Consider the following 20440-nt stretch of genomic DNA (forward strand, 5'->3'; position numbering starts at 1 on the left):
TCCACCCTACAGAACTATTGTTACAGTTTTACAGCACAGATGAATTTCCATCTTCTGTGGAAATACAGGAAAGGCCAAAATTAAGTTTTCCAGTAGTCATGTAGAGTGGTGAGAGTTGGACCATGACGAAGGCTGAGCATCAAAGAATTGATGCTTTTGAACTGTGGTATTGGTGAAGACTCTTGAGAGTCCCAAGGACAGCAGGAAGATCAAACCAGTCAATCCTAAAGGAAATCAACCCTGAATATTCATTGTAAGGACTGATGCTGAAGCTGAAGCTCCAATACTTTGGTCACCTGATGCAAAGAGCCAACTCATTGTCAGCTAGGAAAGACCCTGATGCTAGGAAAGATTGAGGGCAGGAAGAGAAGGGGGTAACAGAGGATGAGATGGCTGGATGGCATCACTGACTCAATGGACATGAGTCTGAGCAAACTCTGGGACACAGTGAAGGATAGGGAGGCCTGGCGTGCTGCAGTCCATGGGGCTGCAAAGAGTCGGACATGCCTAAATGACTGAACAACAACAAAATAAGTTTGATTTGTTTAGATATCCTCAGTTGGATTTCTAAAATACATAAAGTAGAATTTCTTCTGATAAGAAATACTGAAATTTGATATTAGTCTCATTTGATATTAGTCTCAAAATATTTTAAAAACAGCTAACCCAAATGAAAATATTCCAAGTAGGTTTTCATAAGCAATCAGAAATTTTAAGCTGCCATTTTGGAGCAGAGAAATACATTAATATTCAACCAAAAAAATGGTATCAACCTAAACAGAGATCATGTTCAAAAATTAGTTTATATATATATATATATATGTATATGTGTATGTGTGTGTGTGTATATACTGTGTGTGCTGAGTTGCTTCAGTCGTGAACTCTTTGTGACCCTATGGACTACAGCCCTCCAGGCTCCTCTGTCTGTGGGATTATCCAGGCAAGAATACTGAAGCTGGTTGTCGTGCCCTCCTCCAGGGGATTTTCCTGACCCAGGGATCGAATCTGCCTCTCTTAAGTCTCCTGCATTAGCAAGAGTGTTCTTTACCACTAGCACCACCTGGGAAGCTTTGCTATTATTCAATTTTGAATTAAAAGTTAGAACACTTTGTCATGTTTATAGTCCAAAGATGCTGAATATAGCCCTGGTAGAATTATGCCTGAGATAAGTATAATGCATTTTTTATCATCCTGAAAGCATTTATTCCCTTAAAGAATACAAAGAAGTAAAGATAAACCATTATCCTTCAAAAATCAAATTGCATTTTTGCTGACAAGGTAAAAGACTTATTGAAATAGGCAAAGGGCACTATGCACTTATAGAAGCAGGCTTTCTTCAAGGCTTGAGAAATGTGAAACACACCAAACTTTCCCAGTTTACCAGTGCATACCTCTCAAGGGGGTGTTCTGCCTTCAGAGCCAACTGGAAAACTCCTCAGAAGCAGACCTCCTATGACAAGTTGAATTGTGCACCTGCCCCCACCCCCACCCCCCGGTGCAAATATATGTTTAAGTTCTAATCCAAACACTTGTGAATATGATCTTATTTGGAAATAGTGTACCGGCAGACATAATCAAGTTAAGATGTAATTAGTAGAACGAGTCCTAACCCAATGGCTGATGTCCTTACAAGACAAGGGAAATTTGGCCACAGAAACACAAAGGAAGGAGATATGAAGGAGGAGGAAGAAGCTATAGTTCTGCTGCCACAAGCCAAGGAATGCCTGAAGGACCACAAGCTGGAAGAGGCAAGGATGATCCCCATCCAGAGGCTTTGGAGGGAGCACAGCCCTGCCTACACCTTGATTTCAGGCATCCAGGCTCCAAAACCGCAAAAGAACAATGTCTGTTGTTTAAATCACCCAGTTTGAGGTACTTTGTTACAGCGGTCCTAGAAAACAATACACAACCTTAGTCATCATGTTGTAGTGATGTAAAGGAAAAGACAGGACAGGCTACCAAGCAGAAACGAATTTTTGGTTCATCTGGGCCATGCTGCTACTGCTGCTGCTGCTAAGTCACTTCAGTCGTGTCCGACTCTGTGCGACCCCATAGATGGCAGCCCACCAGGCTCCCCGTCCCTGGGATTCTCCAGGCAAGAACACTGGAGTGGGTTGCCATTTCCTTCTCCAATGCATGAAAGTGAAAAGTGAAAGTGAAGTCACTCAAGTCATGTCGTGTCTGACTCTTCGCGACCCCATGGACTGCAGCCTACCAGGCTCCTCCATCCATGGGATTTTCCAGGCAAGAGTACTGGAGTGGGGTGCCATTGCCTTCTCCTTTAAAGGGTAAACATTCAGAAATTTCGGGTATATGGTGTCTAAAGGGGCAGGTTTCTCGTTATATCTCATTGAGATAAATACCCAATTCTCTGGAGAAGTGTTCTTGTCCCCATGTGGGAAGGAAAGTATTCAAATAACCATATAGACAGATTTTAATAACATAATTAAATAAACATACACCTTAAACTAGAGAATTGTCTGTCATTTATCAAGACATCACAGAGATTCAAATTTGAAAGGTAGACAACTTTACCTCACATGATCTTGTTCTAGGTAAAAATAAACTATCCTCCCCTGGGTCCATTGCTATGGAAAAATTAAAATGTTTCACCCAGTCAGAGCCTCAAGCTGCACTTATATTCCTGGACAAGGTGGATAAACATGCATTGAAAATGAAGGCCTCTAGGCATCTACTGATTTATCAATTTAAATAAGTATAGTCACTTCTGCTTTCAGAGGGTTTGATAGACCAGCATAAAACTAATGACATTATTAACACATACTGCTGCTGCTGCTAAGTCGCTTCAGTCGTGTCCGACTCTGTGCGACCCAATGGACGGCAGCCCACCAGGCTCCCCTGTCCCTGGGATTCTCCAGGCAAGAACACTGGAGTGGGTTGCCATTTCCTTCTCCAATGCATGAAAGTGAAAAGTGAAAGTGAAAAGTGAAAGTGAAGTCACTCAGTTGTGTCTGACTCTTTGCGACCCCATGGACTGCAGCCTACCAGGCTCCTCCATCCATGGGATTTTCCAGGCAAGAGTACTGGAGTGGGGTGCCATTGCCTTCTCCTAAATATAAAAACTGCACTCCCTTTTACTTAGGAGAAAAGGTATGCTCATTCAAAATCTTGTCTTAAGCCCAACAATGTAGCAGAAAGAATATTTTTAAACCAAAAACGTCTTTCAAAGCCTTGACAAGGATCATAACTTAGATCAAAAGTGACAAAATATATTCTCAAAAAGAAGCTGGAACTGAATCATGTAGAAGAAAAGCACTAAAACTCCAGGACATCTCAGGCAAGTTAAGAAAATTCTCACACATCTCAATACAACTTCCATCATCAACTAAATTTAGAAAATTATTGCAGTTTCACAAGTATGGATTATTCACAAATCCAATTTTTTTCCCTCTGATTCAGTGAGCCCTGCCGGGAAAGCTGTCATCTATAACTCCGGTTAATTTGGGGAAACCTGGTCTTTCCAGATGGCATCAAGGAGGGCAGACAGCTAATATGAGTCTACATTCCAAGTTCTTATCTTAATGTGGAGAGCAAGAGCTATTAGCCTCTGAGCTTGCTTTGATCCATTTCTTAACCAGCACTCCACGGAATTCACATTCCTCTTAAAATGTCATGTTTCTCTGCCAGAAAACTACCAGCATTACCCTGAAAGTCTGCAATAGAGACTGCGAGCCTGCTGAAAACCTGGCTGAACCACCTTCCCTGTTACAGAGTAGATAAAATAACAGCACACCCTATGTCTTCAGTGCTTCAAACCCATGGCTAATTTAGTGCCCAAGAGCTTACCTATCTCCAAGATTAGTTTACAAATCACTGGGCATTTTTCAATCTAGCCAGGAGCTGTTCACCTGCCAAAGTGCTGATTAATTAAACAACCTTTCATTATATCTCCAGTTTTCTCATTTGTGGATGTGCAGCTGTACCCCAAACATCTTTTTCATGCTCAAAACCAACGTCTTGCAAAGCAAAATTTGGCATGAATTTCTCAGCCTTAAGAGGTGAGAAGGCTGCCCATCTCCAAAAAGTGGAACATCTAACTCAGAGATATAATTAAGGGAGAATGACCCAGCATTAACCAGTAGAGCACTGTTACAAAAATGCAATCCTCATTAAAATTTTTGCCCAAGAAAATCCAGTGGGGAAACTCAAGTTTTCCATTTAAACCAGTTTTTTCAACTCAGCCTGCACACAGAAATCATCTCAAGAAACTCTTGGAAATGTTGATGCCAGATCTCATCCCAACTGAATCAGAATCACTGGGAGAAAGAATCGGGAATCTTTTAAAATCCTTTAAAAATCCTAAAAAAAAAGAATCCTTTAAAAACTCCCTAAGGTGATTCTAACATTCAACCACAATTGAGAGTTACTAATGGAGAGCAGGGGTCAGTGAGTCTTTTCAGGCAAGGGCCATCCCATAAATATTTTTTCGTGGGCAGTTAGGCTCTGTCACAACTATCGGTTCTGCCGTGCTGGCACATAAATAACCACAGACAACACACAAATGAACAAATGTGGCTGCATTCCAACAAAGCTATAATTAGGAGCACTGAAACTTCGATTTTATAAAAACTTTTACATCTCACGAAATACTATTCTTGTTTTGATTTTTTTTTCCCCAATCACTTGGAAATGTAAAGATCAATCTGAGCTTGTCATACAAAAATAGATGTCAACCTGGATTTGGCTGGGCCACAGTCTACCGACCCCTCATCGACACTACAGACTGAATACACTTCTCCTTGATCTTTTCTCAAAAACAACATTTGCTTAGTGACTCACTGTATCTGTCCTAGAAAAGATCCCCTTCAAAGCATGGATACCTTCAGATTCAAGTTGGTCCAGGCCATAGGAGGCAGCTGTGTTAACATAGCTAAAGGATGGAGCCACAGTTCTTCTTTCAGAAGACGCCTCAGGATCAGCAAGCGCTGGGGAAGTGCTGGGTGCCTCCTCCGTTATTCCAGGGGGCGTCACTGGAGAACCCAAAATTGGTGTGAACAACTCCTCATTTGGTCCTGTGACTGTATCCATTACGTCTGCCAAACACAAGAGAGATGACTTGACCAAAGATGATCCGAATGAGAAATGTATATATTTAAATATATGTTTTTACTTTTTAAGCAAGAAATGACTAATGAAACCAGTATCTCACGTACAGTAGATTTGGCACTTAGACCAGTTCCATCTCCCACAATGCATCGATTCAGCTACCCAAGGCAAATACTTATCTTCCAGGAAAATACACTACCTCAAATCAGAACTCTGGTTTCAAATTTTAATCTCCCATTTATTCTATTGACAATATTATGGATTTTATAGGATTTTATATAACCTATTGGGGCTTCCCAGGTGGCTTAGTGGTAAAGAATTCATCTGCCAAGCACGAGATGCAGGTTTGATCTTTGGGTTGGGGAGATCCCCTGAAGAAGGAAAGGGCAACCCACTCTAGTATTCTTGCCTGGGAAATCCTATGCACAGAGAACCCTGGTAGGCTACAGTCCATAGGGTCCCAAATGAGCTGGATACAACTTAGCGACCAAACAACAACAACATAACCTATTATTAAAGATAGAAAATTAAACAAAATTTGTTTAAATATACACCAAAGATGACTTTGGTGACATAAAGAACCTGCCTGCCAATGCAGAAGACATAAGACATGGGTTCAATCCCTGGGCTGGGAAGATTCCCTGGAGGAGAGCATGGCAACCCACTCCAGTATTCTTGCCTGGAGAATCATAAGGACAGAGGAGCCTGGCGGGCTACAGTCCACGGGATCACAGAGAGTTGGACACAACTGAAGCGAGTTACTATGAGAAGATAACTTTCAAAAGTCACGTCAAAGAGTAAAAGTTTAGATCTGTGTCTGGAATATGCTCAGTTTTAAAGCAGTGAAATTAGCCCCAGGTATCCCCAAACCTAGAAGCTCTAGAATAGCAGCATTTTTCCAAGCCTAGTTTATCATCACAATCTTCTGAGGTAATTTTGAAATGTTGATTTTCATGCTTTCTACATAGCCCAACTTAACTGAATCAGAACCTCCTTGGTGATGAAGCCTGAGAAACCATTTGTGAAAGCTTCCAGGATATGGGTCAACAGATTAGCATATACATTGCTGTTGACGGTATAAATGGAAGCAATCATTTTGGAAAGCAGTTAGGCACTGCTTCCTAAAGTCAAATATTCATATGCCCTATTCCTACATATATACCCAAGAGAATCTCCTATACACATGCAATGGAGAGTACGTAAAAGAATATTCATGGCAGCTATGTTCACAATAGCGAAATCTGTAAACGACCCAAATGCAAATCACTAGAAAAGACTGGATGAAGATGACATAAATAAACCGTGATATATTTTCATAGTGCAATATTACAAGCAGTCAAACCAAAAGAACCACAGTAAAGAAATAGTAGCCATAGAACAGCAAGTAAAAAGAAAAAGTTAGTCCCCAAAAGGCTATCCACAGCACAATACTGCTTTTATAAAGTAAAAAACTAAAACTTTTAAACATATAATATCAGGAGTACATCCAGACACAATGAAACGAAAAAGAAGCCAAGGAAATGAAGATCCAGGTTAATGGTTAACAGAGGAGGAAGGGGTTTAGACAGGAAGGATCGTGGGTTACCTGTAGGTTACTGACAAGATCCTAGGGGTTTTGTGGGGAGAGAGGCAGGCATGCAGGATTAGGAGGTATTTATTAGTCAAAGATAACTCTGGTAATAAATAAAAGTATGATTTACTGGGCTGGCCAAAAAGTTTGCTCGGGTTTTTATACGATGTTATGGAAAAACCCAAATGAATTTTTTTGCCAATCCAATACTTAGGCCAATGATGAAACAGAGACATGAAGCCAAAAAATAATAACTAAATAATAATAATAATAATATTTGTAATTCTCAGGTGATTCTGATGATCACTCAGATTCAAAAACTTCACTGTCCTTAAGATCTCAGAGCATCTGAGGGTCTCCTATATATTAATGTAGAAAGTTCTCTGTATACATTTGTTAAAACCCTGAAAATTACCTATAAGACAGGTAGGCATTATTTAAAGATGAACAAACCAAGGCTTGGAGACATTAAGAAACTTTCTTGAAGCCACAATACTACTGAGGGTCAACGCTGGGATACAAACCCAGGTCTCTTCTGATTTCATTCCCTTGGTTCTTGCTGGTTTTACCCCCAGGCCATTTGCCTCACTCATTCTATTCCTTATCAACTCAGAAAAGATCCACCCCGAAAACGCTGAGTTCAATTCCCTCTGTTACAGACCTTCCACAGCAGGAGTAACTTTGAAAGAGACAGGGATGGGTGTCGTTGAAACCACAGTGGCCAGAGGCTCCCATCTTCTTGACAGCTGAGTAGCACGAGGAGCATCCGCTGTGGCAGAGGGCAACGCCTTCCCTCCCTGGGTCTCGTCCTCGCCTCTGGTGACCTCGAGGGTGGCAACCTGCTGTTCCTGTGTCACCAAAGACACCGTGGCTTCTGCTGCTTGACCAGCTGTTGTCATCTCTTGAGTGATGATGTCTTAAAAGCGAAGAAACAACATTTTTAAATAGACTAAATCCCTATACCTGAAAAAGTCACTATATAACTAATAATTTAAAGAAAAGCAGACTTCATTTCAGGGAATGAGAAGGCAGAGGGATGGCTCAGAAATGAACTGCCAGTAAATAAAAGTTTCCAGTGTTGCTGTTTTCAGGAGTGGTGAATCAATCTAAGAAGTGGTGAATCAATACAAGACAGAGATAAAGACAATAATACAAAACAAATAAAATAAAATTTAAAATAAGAAATCAACAGTTAAGTTTCCCTTATGAATATCAACATAATCAGTTTATTTAGAAAGACATTATACAGAACTAAGTTCAAAAACTTTCAGAAGCATTTCTATATATCAATATTCACATTTGCATCCCTGAAGGGGACAGAAAGTTGGCATTTTGAATTAAAGGAATACTAGTTACAATAACTAATGTTTACTGAGTTTCTATTATGTGCTATACACACACATTGCTAAGCACATGATGGGCATTATCTTATCCTTCCCTATGTAAGGGTAGGAAGGTACTAAATCATTCCATGGAAACCATGTATCATAGTGGTCAAGAACACAGGCTCCAGATCCAATTTGCCTGAGTATCCATTCAGATTCAGCCATCTTCTATCTGTGTGATTCTGAATGAATTACTTAATGTTTCTGGACCTTGAGCTTCCTTAAGTTGTAAAGTGGAAATAATAACAGTATCTACCCCATAGAGTTTTTACAAAAATTAAATTAGATAACACGTGTAAAACACTTAGTACACACCCAGTACTTGGTAAGTAGTCAATAAATGTCAGCTAGTATTACCTCATTTTACCAATGACTTAGGTGTAGAGAAGGTAAGGAACCTAAGTTTACATAGTTAGCCCTCTTAACCACTGTGCTAACTGTACTTATCCCTCAACAGATGAATGGATAAAAAGATGAGATACACACACACACACACACACACACACACACACAGGACATTGTTCGGCCATAGAAAAGAAATCTTGCCACTGCCCAAGGAACAACTTAGAGTGGCCTGTGTAGAAGATCTGCATTTGCTTTTCAACATGAAAAAGAATGAGATACAGCTGTGGGGTAAGATGTATCTATTGCAGGTCCACTTTCTTTACATTATAATCCCCCCAAATACATTATTAAAGACTATTTATAGTTATTTAGATTATAGACTATTTATAAAGGTTAATATTTGCCCCCTTCTTAGGGAGAGGTTATGTTGGAAATTTCAAATACTGAGCCACTAGGAAAACATAATTTCTAGAAGACATTATCATCTCTCTTTTTTTAAACAGTAATTTTAGATACTCAGCACATTACCATATGTAATAAAAAAAAAAAAAGCTCCTTCTTAAAAGCAGCTGAAAGATTTTTTCATAGTTTTTATTAATGGCATCATTGTTTTTCCTATTACTCAAAAACATTTCTCCTCAGAAATTATTTGCTTTAAAATAGTGTTTGTATATTTTTTTAGTACAAGCATTTCCATTTCTTGGTCCCCAATCAGTTTAGGCTACTTTTTCTTTGAACTGAAGATTTTTATATTTGAAGGACTGATATACCTGGCTATAAGACAACCTTACATGTGCTTCATATTTTCTCTTTGTGCCACTATTTTTTTCTTTTTTTCTGAAATAATACTAGTATCTTCAGCACCTAGGACAATGCTCTATTTGCCATAAAAATACATAGTTTTACCATTTAAAGCAGTAAGAATTCTCCATGTTGCCCTCATTTTTGAAAGTATAATGAACACTTCTAAGGAAAAAATATGTCAAAATAAATGTTCACTCTATGGTCACAGTTTCACAAAACAGTAAGAAATATAAAAAGGGCACAGCACTTCAAATAAGAGACTGCTGTTAAAGACAGAGTGAGAGCTAGAAATAGTAATGGGAATTTTTAAAGTAACATTCAAAATTTCTCCACATCTCTCATTCTTTCCAGTTCCCATAGAAAAAAAATATATACAATAATTATTATAGATTACTTTTAAAACCTGATCTTTTTTTTTTTTTGGCCACACCACACAGCATGTGGGACCTTAGTTCCCCAACCAGGGATCAAACCCGTGCCCCCTGCAGTGGAATCATGGAATCTCAACCACTGGACCACCAGGGAAGTGCCCTAAAACCTGATCTCTGAGTGAACAGCTGAAGAAGCAGATGAATCAGAGGACTGACTCTAACCCCAGGATCCTCATCAATTCATAATATGCAAAAACTCCAAGAAATCACTGTGTTCCCTGAAGAAGAGAATGTGCTAAGTAGTCCCTGGGCCCTAAAATGATTGGCACTTGAGTGGCTGACTTCTGAAAAGTACTTGTAATCACTAGGAAATGGACAAACTTTTGACTATTCTCTCACTACTGTCATCAATAATCTCAATTTTTCACATTATTTTTAACACTATGAAACAACCGAAAAAGTAAAAATTGAAAGGAATTACTTGACATTCCTCTCTCTCTCTACCAAGAATACTTAGAAGCCTTTTGATTAATTTGGACAAGGCAGGCAGGCAGATTGGATAATTCTAGTCTGGATGGTTCTCTATCTTCATTTACTCATTCAACAAAGAGATACTTATTGAGTACCTACTATGTGCCATACATTGTTCTATGTGCTAGAAAGAAAAAGAAGCTGCCTATTAAAATATTGTAGTTAAGTGAGGAAATTATGACTAAGTAAGAAGTATATTCGATAATTTTTTAAAAAATCATATAATTGCCAAATTTATTTTCTTTTTAAGTTACATTAGAAGAAGCTAAGGCAAATCAAGTATAAGAAGCATGGATTCAATTGTGCAGTAAATTATCTGGGACTATGTGATTTAATGCTTCAGGAATGTCTTAAAGTATTATGGAGAACTGAAGTAAACTTCTTGTTTGGTCATATCTAATATTATCCTGGTCATTTGGACCCAACTTTTTAAATGAAATTTAAAAACCAACTTACAAAATAGTTTTGGGAAGCTTCTACGAAAACTTCCAGTATACTAGGTCTTACAGTCTTTAAAAAAATAGATTGGATATGTAAAATTCAATTTTTATCATTTTAATTCAATCTCTATAACACTTTATAAAACACATTACTAATTTGATATTTTCCATTAATTAGTCTACTTAGCTGAAGTAACAGCTGTACATATTCCAAAACAATTTGGAATGAGCATATGCCTATTACACTAAGTTCTTCCTTCCCCATGCTGTTGTCTGACCAACTACACACAATCCAAGAAAAACATCATTTATCAGCAACAAATGCAAGGATTGACATCTCATAACATTCACAGATGAAAAGGCCAAGAGGAAGTAGAAAGTACAGAATCAAGCCAGCAGAGAGGATTTATCTGTATTGTGGGGGGTTTTCCCCCTTATTTCTAGATGAGCTTCTTTTTGGGAAAACAAAGTCAAAGAACTCACAGAGTTAACACTATGAGATAAATATTTACCTAAGGCTTTTTGGTAATATCAGGGATGTGAGTATTTTTTACAACAATGTGTAAATAAGTATCTGATGTTGTTGATTATACCATTAAAACATATAGCTATTTTTTTCACGTTTTCTTATATATATTTATACATTTTCATAGTAAAAGGTTTGAAAAATATTCATCTATACCAGGGTTTCTCAGAGCTACTGACACTTTGGCTCAGATAAACCTTTGTTGGGGGCTGTGCTATGCTCTGTAGAATGTTAGCAGCATCTTGGCCTCTACCTACTAGAGGCCCTCTGTTGTGACAACCAAAAATGTCTCCAGAAATAGGTAACGGAGATTAAGAGGTACAAACTTCCCGTTGCAAAATAAATGAGTCAAGGATATGTAATGTAAACTGTGGGGAATACCGTCGATATATATGTAACATCTTTGTATGGTGACAAGTGGTAACTAGGCTTACCTTGATGATCATTTTGTAATGTACAAAATATCAAATCACTAGGAACTAACACAGTAGTGTAGGTCAGTTATCTTCAAAAACAAAACAAACACCCATAGAAAAAGAGATCAGATTTGTGGTAAAAATTATCAGATTTATGGTAGGGGTGGTAGAAGGGGGGAATTGGATGAAGGTAATCAAAAGGTACAAATAAGTACTAAAGATGTTCAACATGACAGATACGGTGAATACTGCCATATGTTATATATGAAAATTAAGAGAGTAAATCCTGAAAACTCTCATCACAAGGAAAGAAAGTTTTTCTATTTATTTTGTTTTGTATCTATATGAGATGATGGATGTTCAGTAAACTTACTGTGGTGATCACTTCATGCTGTATGTAAGTCAAATTATGGGGGTATGGGGATGACAAATTATTCCCTGTTAAACACCACTGGTCTACATACAGGAGTTATAATTGAATGTATTTTATACAAATACATTTATGCAAGAAGTATTTTTATTTATTTACTTTTATTTTTCTTTAAAACTTAATTTACTTCTAAATTGTCACTTAAAAAAACATAAACCACCTAAAACTTAATACCATGTTATGTTTCAATTATATCTCAATTAAAAAAAAATCAAACAGAAACATTCCAAGTTAAACAAAGCTTACTTTTCTTTCTTTTACCTTTACATCTATTTCCCAATGGTTGATGCACCTCAGACTCATATTCGGAGATAGAAACAGCGGTCTCTAAGAACATGGCACTGTTCTCCTTGGTGGATTCCACAAAGTCTGCAGTATCCTGGACCAAGTTCATGACAGAGACTTTCGTATCTCCCATTGGACTTGTGGGAGTAAAGGAACTCTGATCTGATGCTCTCTCACCCCCATGTGCCATTGGCAGGGTGGTTTCCATGTGTGTTTCCATTTCAGGCAGCTTCAGACTCACATCTGCAGCCTCTGTCAAAGCTTCGCCCTCTTCCATGCCTTCCATACTGATATCGGGTGCTTGGGTTGTCTGAGATATTTCCATTCTCACCTGTGTCTCTGTATTGTCTCCAAGCTTTGGGGTCTTTATCTGGCTTACACTCTCTAATTTGGTGTCATCCCACTCATCACTTATGACAGGAGCAGCTGCAACAGCTGTGCTGACACTCATCGTGACTTCCGGGGCTCCCAGCAGGCTGTCAGTTTCTGGTTCAACACTCAGGATGGACTCAGAGGTTGGGAGCCAGTGCTTAGTGGCGGCAGTAGCCTGGGTATTATCAGCTGTCATCTGGGAAGGCTCAGTGCCTGCTGTGAGCTTAGAACCAGGAAAAGAAGTGGCCTTATGTTCTGGGTTTGCTTCAAATTTCTCAGTCCTTGGACTGGTGGTTAGCATTTCTTTAGTATCCACAAAGGATAAAGGTGAATGCCCCAGACTAAGTCCTTCCGGGCTTTCAGTTGCAAACAACTGATCATCCACATAGCTCAGAAAACCTTGTGTTGCTTCAGTGGTTCCTTCCACAGTGGGCTGAATGATGGTACCACGGGAGGGTTCCTCCCTCTCATCAATATTCAGAGAAGCAGTTGGCATGACAGGGTTGGTTAACGTGGCCTTGGAAGGTCGGCTTTCGGGAGACATTGTCTCTGGCTGGCTAGAACCTAACACTTCTTCCCCTGCTGGGACCTCTGGCTCAGTAGCAGTGTAAATGTTAGAACCATCAGCCTGCGTGAGCCCAGCTCCTACAGGAGGGGTTTCTTTGTTACTAGGGAATACTTTATTTAAAGACATTGTTGATGGTCCTGCTAACACTATCATTGGATCTCCAGAGACTGGAGTGTACTTTGAAGTAACAGAGTCATTTTCTAGGTCATCTGTGTTTAGCCTCTCAGACTGTCCTTTTTCTGCATGAAGAAGTACTATCTCCCTTCTTTCCATGTTGGGGAAAGCCAGACATTGTGCAGCAAAGTTGAGAAGTAGAAGGCTACAGAAAGCCAGACAAATGTGTAATACAATTGGTCTGCTCATAGTGGAAGAGAAATGTGCACATAAATTGGTAGAGTTGACAATTCCAGTAATTGAGTCCTGCAGAAAAATAAAGCATATCAAACCATCATATAAATATATGTTGTAAATAAGCCCCTTTAAATTAAACCATAAGTAAAATAATTTCCTTGACTTCTGTTCAGAGATAGTACATAGGAGAAGAATGTTCTATTTCTTTGTACCTTTGAGACTTGGATAACCCAGTTCATTTTTCCCTATTGAATTTTCAGCTGATTTAACTTGCAGCTCTCTAGCAAACGGTACACACAGTTCAAGTACTAAGTTCATTGTTTTTAAAATATCTACTTGAAATAAACTACCCTTGAAATCACATTTGCAATATTCTTCCCAATTCTTCTATTAATCATGGAGTCAAATGACTGTAGAAATAGCAATACGTCCAGGGAAATAAAAAGGAAACCTTAACATTTATTTATACTACATTTACAGAACCTTTTAAGTATGTTTTAAAACTTATTAAATATCATCATAAAATACTGAATACCAGTTTCATTCAAGAGTTTTTAAAGTATATAAATGACTCACAATTAAAATTTATCTTTAAAATACTTAAAGCATTTGTTTTCTCTGCAACAACTATAAAAATTATAGGCAAAATCTTCATATCTCAAAAAAATTAGAAAAAGTAAAATAGTTAATGTAAACAAGTGCATATTTTGGGGGAAAAAAAAAAGCTCTTTCAGAGAACAAAAACACATTTTAAATTATCAACGTTTACTGAATACACATTTATTGTAAGATTAAGATTTATTTAAAAAAAATACTTACACTGTCATTACAACTAAAATTATATTGAAACTGCTAGTTTCCCCCCAATCTTAAGGGTTTTAGGACTTTTTATCTATCCCATCATCAGAAAGTTCTTAGATACTGCAGTTTTTCTAGAAAATTAAACTTAGGAATGAAAATTCTAAATCCAAAAATAAAAACCTTATCTTTATAAAAGTTATACTTTTCCTTTCTCCTATGTCTAATCATTAAACTCTCGGGGTTAATTAAGCTTATGATGTGCACACACAAAATATAAAAATTTATATTTTCATAGGGTCTTCTCCCCTTAAGAAGTGTGAACCTTCCACATGTTAATCCAGTTAGTCTTCCAGGCCTCTTTGAGACAGAGAAAAGGTCAAGTACTAAGGGCAAGATTTAGATAGCTGAAGAGAAAAAGGTTAAATTTATCTACACAAGGAAAGAGGAATCCATGGATTCGGAGCTGAGGCCTCTTGCTGAACTACCAGCACCCACTTGAATGAATTATCTTGGAAGCAACTCCTCCAGCCCCAGTCAAGCCTTCAGATGACTTCAGCCTCAGCTGCCATCTTGACTGCAACTTCTTGAGAGACCTGGAGTCAAAACCCCTCAACTAAGTTATTGCCAAGTTCCTAGTACACAGACCTGGGATGAGACCATAAATATTTATTGCCACCAATAATTTTTTACCTGAAAAAATTACTTTGGGAGAATATAGGAATGGAAAGATGCCATGAGATGCCATGTGCAAAAAAGGAACAGCATATCAGGGACCATAAATTTAGAAGCAAAAGAAAACTGAATCCAGAGATGACTAGAAGAAATGTAAGCCACCCACCCAAGAATCTTCAGATAGTGAATGAAGTTTCAGTGAAAGTCACTCAGTTGTGTCCAACTCTTTGTGACCCCATGGACTATACAGTCCATGGGATTTTCCAGGCCAGATACTGGAGTGGGTAGCCATTCCCTTCTCCAGGGGTTCTTCCCAACCCAGGGGTCGAACCCAGGTCTCCTGCACTGCAGGCAGATTCTTTACCATCTGAGCGATCAGGGACACCCTCAGATAGTAAAGGGGATGCTAAATTTCCTCATCTGTAGGATGAGGGGTTGAAGCATTTATATTTAATATTAAATTACATACAGGTAGCATACATTGTTTAAACACATTGTTTTAAAAGGAAAGAATCCAGGAATGATATTTTTAAAAGAGGGAATAGTATGTGAACATTCTGGGAATTAGTTATCCCCATATTTCAGATGAGCCATAATGCAGCCCAGTTCATAGCCAGGTAACAGAATTGGTAGCAGTATTTGGCTTGCGGCTTCTATTTTCCTTCCTTAAAACAAAAACATATGACAGCTGTATAACAAGAGTGCTCACAGCTGATGACACTACACCTTTGACTTCTGAACTATAAATTAGATAGTCAAAGATACATAAAAGCTATAGAACTCTCTGCTTCATTTGTGACCTGTTCAGAGATCTGCTCTTTCCTTAACAAATATTTTTCCAGTTCAATGAAATATTACCTCAGGAGACTGAGGATGTGGCCTAAAATCTGGGTCTCCATGGCACAACTTATGGGACCTTACTTAGTTCCCTGACTAGGGATCGAACCTGTACTCCCTGCAATCAACAGAAGCATGGAGTCCTAACCACTGGACCACCAGGGAATTCCCAGCAGCAGAGTTTAGAAGGACATAGACTGGCATGAGTAAAATGAATCATAGCTTTATTGTTGATAAAACATGCCATGTGATACTAGACAAATACCCTCAGTCTCTCCTTTGACAGAATAAGGAGTTAAAAAAATAATCTTTGAAATTCCTCTATCTCCATGATTCCATTTTCTTATTTTATCTATAAAACACACAAGAAAAATGCAAACGTTTTCATATTCCCACAACTTTGTCATCCAGCAAGCAGGGCACCCAAATGATTGTATGAATGCCTCACATTTTATTCATATGTTCTGGAGTCCTGTGGACTGAGAGGAGAATTTTATGAACAAAACAGATTTGGAAGGTGGTAGGGACAAACAAAGAAGATGTAATATCATCTCTATTGCCTTTCTAAAACAGATTTTCCCTTCAAGGTTTCATTTTCATCTAGACCTTAAACTTCAGAATTTTTGTGTGAAGGGAATTCTGCCATGGCTCTAAAAGACCTTCCTTCTGTAATTAAGTGTCAGCCACCTGCTTTCTAAATTCAATTACGACAGGAAAAAGTGGGGTGAACCGCACGCTTATTCTATGCCTGTGTATTGCAGCCATATGCTCCTTCTCCCTACTATTCAAAGTGATGCCTGAACTTTAAGAGAGGCAGAAAAGACAGCCTGTTGGAACGGCAGTAGGGAACACATCTGCAACTCAGATAAATTGGTAGATGACCTTCAAGTTCCAGATCTTTCTCTGTCTTTCCAAGCACAGCACAGGTTCACATAACCACTCCCATGAGTTTGGAGTCCTTCACTGGGAGCTGCATGATGGTAGAGAATAAATAAGGAAAGACTAACTCTTGTCAATTCAGTGACAATATTTCCAAACCTAAGTAACCGTGTGTAATCACAAGGTTATAGGCCTTTTCTTTTTTCCTCGACATTGTCTCCTTTCCCTGGCAAAGTGCCTGGCACAGAGGAAACGCTTAGTAAATACTGGCTGAACAAACAAATCAATGTCTATAGCCCGCTTTGCTGAAGGAGAGAGAGATTTCACTGCTTATTAGAAATTATGTCTTAATTATCTTCAATTAACTCAAATATCAGAATATTTAACAAATAAAATAAAACATTTCTCCAACTTTTCCTTTTACACTGTGACTTTGGCGGCTCCTTTCTTTTCACTCTATCCATCAGTACAAATTAATTCAGATACATGAACTCTAACCCAGTTGCTCACTGATAGTGGATATTAGCTTCTAATAGCTTAAAAAGCATCCTTTTCTGAGCCAGTCATAGCACTTTATCTGTCATTCACTATCAAGGTATCCTAATGGCTTGGCAGTCCTCTGAACAATTTACTGCGTTTCTGCCACCAGTGAGCAGATAAGCTGTTCTGTCAAGCATTATCTTTGACAATCTTAAATAGATACAGTCCAGAATCTCTTTGTCAAGTCTAGGCATATTCAAGTTTCAAAGACAAATGAAAGACAACATAAAAAAATACAGCCTTAGCCATCTTGTTAGACTTACTAATCAGGTGTTTTCAAACACTTGGTCAATATTTTTCCAACTAAACAGTATGCGGCTGTTGTTCAGTGTGTTACCGAAACGCAGACACAAAAGGGAATCGGCATGTTCAATCATTTCATCAGTGACAAAGCTAATTTTTTCAAAGCAAATTGAGTTTCATGTATAATATATAAGGAACATGAGCACTGCCCTAAGGGTACTCAAGACACAGGAGACCTGTAGAGTATGCCAAAAACAAAACAAAACGAAAAAAAAAGTTACAATCCACCTGATATTTTCCTTTTGCAGGATAAACACAAATGCCATAAACAGCTGGTGTGGGTTTTGGGGAAAAAAACTGCCCTTGATTTCCATTGTCTACTGGTTGTTACTTGGGTGCTACTTCAAACACACTATCTTCATCTAAACTGTGGTGTCATCTTGAACTCTTCTCTCCTATACATTCTAGGTTCACAATTTCTGCAGGTCCTTCCCTCATAATATCTCTTGGAATCATCCCTTCTTGGGAACACTGGATTGTCATTGTTTTACCTGCCTCTTAATTTATTATCCTGATCAGCTTCTCTCCTCTCCAATCCATTTTATACAATCTAGATGATTTAGTCTTAAGGAAAGAAATTACAATAATAAATCAAAAATGGCATGGCTACCATTCAGGGATGCCAAGTGTTTTAAGTGCCTTATATAAATTATTTTATTTAATCTTTTACAACAACCTAATGATACAGGCATTGTCGTTATCCTTCTCTCTCTCTCTTTTTTTTTTTTTTTTGGTGAGAAAACTACCAGCTTACAGAGGTTAATTAACTTACCTGTGTAATTATGTCTGTCAGTCATCAAGTTTCCTGTCTTTGCGACTACAACTCTACCTTCCCAAAACACATCATTTAATGTCCCCAAACATATAACTGCCAACCTCCATATCTATAACACAACTTCATATCATCAGTGCCCAGTACAAACCCATTGCCAGTTGGATATATTCCCCTCTTATGTGCCTTACTCATTTCAGCTTCCTAAGTTTTGCTCATGGCACTGTGCTAGCCAGAATGCTCTCTCCTTCTTCCCTGCCCCTGGTATCCAATCCATGGTCCACCAGGTCATGTCCTATTTACTGACTGTTATCACAAAACTGCCTGGCCCATTCTCTTCCTGCCCCTCTCCTAGCTTCTCCAGTATAAATCATCACATCTGTAAGTCTCGTCACCTCAACTAAGGTTACCTTCTTTGCATGAAAACACTAGTCTTTCAGCTTCCTTTGCCATATAATTGCTAATAATGGTAGACACATAGGAGAGGTATTCAATTTTTAGTGGTGTGAAGTGAATATAAATAACCATTTGAAAGTGAAAGTCACTCAGTCGTATCCGACTCTTTGGGACCCCACGGACTACACAGTCCCTGGAATTCTCCAGGCCAGAATACTGGAGTAGGTAGCCTTTCCCTTCTGCCGGGGATCTTCCCAACCCAGGGATCAAACCCATGTCTCCCACATTGCAGGTGGATTCTTTACCAGCTGAGCCACAAGGGAAGTCCAAGAATACGGGAGTGGGTAGCCTATCCCTTCTCCAGTGAATCTTTCCAACCCAGGGATCGAACTGGGGTCTCCTGCACTGCAGGCAGATTCTTTACCAACTGAGTTATCAGAAATAACCATTTAAGAATGTGAAAAAGAAGGTTCAGCATCTCTTTTACACTGTAAGATTTTCAATAACATTTCATGGCTTATGTTTTGTCCATCACTTAGTTGATTTTGGCTACTTATTCAATGTTTGATTTTAATAATAGTAGTAATTTGTGTATTCTCATGTCTCCTGTACTTCAGGTTTTTTCAGAGTTTATTTCATTAAAAAGAGACAGAGAGATCACAGAGGAACAAGTTTCAGAGCTTCAGGTCAACTTGCTTCCCAATTACCCCTTCACCTTTCAAAATCCAATTAAGTCATAGTAATTCTTTGATTGATAATGGAAAAAGAAACTCTTTCCCTTCTTTGTCTTAATATCTCCATTTTGTGTTTTTCCTGCTCCTTAATGATTATTTATCATTGTCTTACTTTCCTTTAACTGTTAAGGTTCTCATTGCCAACACTATCCCTTTGGTCTGAAGTGGAGCTTATCAAGACTCTGACCCTATTAAGCCAGCTGTGGCACACAGCATTAAGGTACCCCATCTCTGATTTACTGTGCTTTGGGTGACTGTTACTGGCCTGATTTATTGGCTTTAAGATGATCTGACCCTACTCATCCTTCACTATAAATTAAGTGCCTGGGATGACAGATGATCCTTTCAGTAGTATGTTCAACCACAGTGGAAGGAGACTGAACAGAGTAACCACAAAGTAACCCACAGGAGGAAAGAGGCATCCTGCTGACAGCAAAGAGGTAAGTAGGCTGGGGTCGAGATGGTTACTCGGGCAACTGCCAGCAAAGTGCTTTACCATTGCTGCAGACCACAGCTAAGTTCTACACATCAAGCCCACAAGCTTTATTCTCTACAATTTAGCAATATAGACAAAGGAAGATACCGGTGTGTATCACTCTAGAGCATCACCCTATTCCTGGTAAAAGAAGTTGGACTTGAAGATTTAAAAGTTGGCTTTGACTTCCAGCTCTACCTTGGGAAAATCACTGAAACTCAGTTTCCTCTTTGCAAAATGGAGATGATAATGTTCATTCTGTTTTCTACAAAGATGGAAGAGGGACCAAATCAGTGATAACAGACATAAAAATGGTTTGGAAAAAAGGTTTAAGTATCAAACAATTTAAGACATACTGTTGTTGTTCAGTCACTCAGTCATGTCTGACTCTTTGCAACCCCATGGACTGTACAACACTAGGCTTCCCTGTCCTTCACCATCTCCCAGAGTTTGCTCAAACTCCTGTCCATTGAGTCGGTGATGTCATCCACTCATCTCATCCTCTGACGTCCCCATCTCCTCCTGCCTTTAATCTTTGCAGTACTACCATGCACTCCCCTCAAAATAACA

At 38.7% G+C, this 20440-nt stretch overlaps 1 protein-coding gene across 5 annotated transcripts in view; it reads right to left on the minus strand.

Moving 5' to 3' along the window:
* Positions 1-20440, minus strand: part of ARMH4 (armadillo like helical domain containing 4) — a 141946-nt gene that overhangs the window by 119195 nt on the left and 2311 nt on the right. For all 5 annotated transcript variants that reach the window (XM_055538182.1, XM_055538181.1, XM_055538185.1 and 2 more), the window contains exons 2-4: positions 12147-13530; positions 7299-7553; positions 4842-5054 (exon numbers count right to left, since the gene is read on the minus strand). In XM_055538182.1, the coding sequence (XP_055394157.1) occupies positions 4842-5054; positions 7299-7553; positions 12147-13530 (1852 nt within the window). The remainder of the gene's footprint in view (positions 1-4841; positions 5055-7298; positions 7554-12146; positions 13531-20440) is intronic.

Source organism: Bubalus kerabau, chromosome 10 (genome assembly GCF_029407905.1).
Source record: "Bubalus kerabau isolate K-KA32 ecotype Philippines breed swamp buffalo chromosome 10, PCC_UOA_SB_1v2, whole genome shotgun sequence".
NCBI classification, from domain to species: Eukaryota; Metazoa; Chordata; class Mammalia; order Artiodactyla; family Bovidae; genus Bubalus; species Bubalus kerabau.